The 1,076-nt window shown below is 52.8% G+C and overlaps 1 protein-coding gene across 3 annotated transcripts in view; it reads right to left on the reverse strand.

Moving 5' to 3' along the window:
• FDFT1 (farnesyl-diphosphate farnesyltransferase 1) overlaps positions 1 to 1,076 on the reverse strand; it is a 37,290-nt gene continuing 36,214 nt past the window's right edge. For 2 of the 3 annotated variants that reach the window (XM_007471120.1, XM_007471118.1), the window contains exon 7: positions 226 to 591. In XM_007471120.1, coding sequence (XP_007471182.1) covers positions 370 to 591 — 222 coding nt within the window. In that variant the 3' untranslated portion in view covers positions 226 to 369. Of the gene's footprint in view, positions 592 to 1,076 lie in introns of all 3 variants that reach the window. The other variant, XM_007471119.1, reaches the window with a different exon arrangement.

A 1,076-nucleotide genomic window follows, 5' to 3' on the forward strand; every position in this document is an offset into this window, starting at 1 on the left:
CACTTCACTTTCTACTAGGATAGGTATTCAAAGGTTGCTTCAAATTAAATACATTTAATTCTAGCCCGTATTCACACCAAGTATGATCTCTCTGCAGGCCTGGATGCAGCCCTGACTGTGACCCACAGCAGTGGACGCTCAGCCCTCAGTCACCCCGCCCAGGTGGGCACAGGTGAACACAGGTGGCCAAGGCTGAAGTGTCCTTTCCCTTTAATCGTATCTTCACATGTCACAGTTTCTAAAGTTCCAGGCCCACAGAATTCTTTGAGGAATTAAAGCAGGAGGGAAAATAGGGGGGAAGCCCACATCCATCCCTGAAGAGAAGGTCAGTCCATTCCCCAGGGCGTTCAGTCTCCCGACCAAGCCCAGTCAGCGTTCTCCGGTCTGAACATAGTCCTCTGTGACCTGGGACAGGGTGCTCAGATACTGCCAGCTCAGGGCCGCCAGGAGCATGACAAACGACAGGTAAATGGGTGAGTAGTGGCTCCGAGAGATGAGCTGACAGTTGGGAAGATTCTGTGTCCTGATCGTGGAGATGATCTGCCTTGTTTTAGTAGAACATGGGTCGGAGTTGGGGATCCTGTGATAAATCTGTGGAAGAAAGAGAAGAAAACAGTAAGTCCTAGAAACTTAATAAACATCTGTGTTCACTTCTTACCACAACCTGAAACAGCTAGGCATTTTATGCCCATTTTACCAATGAGAAAAACTGAGGCTCAGAGAACACAAAAGTAATAACCCAAAGTCACTCCACTAATAAGGCAGGATGTCAGTGGGGCCTGTGTGATCCCACGGGCCATCCCGGAGCAGCAGCGTGGCCCCCGAGAGCCCCACCGTCGGAACCTCGCAGAGCCAGTGACATCCACGTTGCTTGCTGAGGCTACAGCAGAGCCACACGGAGGAGGAAACACACTGCACAGGCCAGGCATGGGCACTCAGGAGAACACGATGGACTGACTCTGAGGTGTGCGCAGCAGGCGAGAACAAAGCAGGGCCCCTGAGAGTCATCCTGGAGGCCTCCCCGTCCCTGCACACCCTCCCCTCCCAAAGCTCCAGAATCCCTGCTGACCCCAGGC

Source organism: Lipotes vexillifer, unplaced genomic scaffold, assembly GCF_000442215.2.
Source record: "Lipotes vexillifer unplaced genomic scaffold, Lipotes_vexillifer_v1.1 scaffold770, whole genome shotgun sequence".
Classification (NCBI taxonomy): Eukaryota; Metazoa; Chordata; class Mammalia; order Artiodactyla; family Lipotidae; genus Lipotes; species Lipotes vexillifer.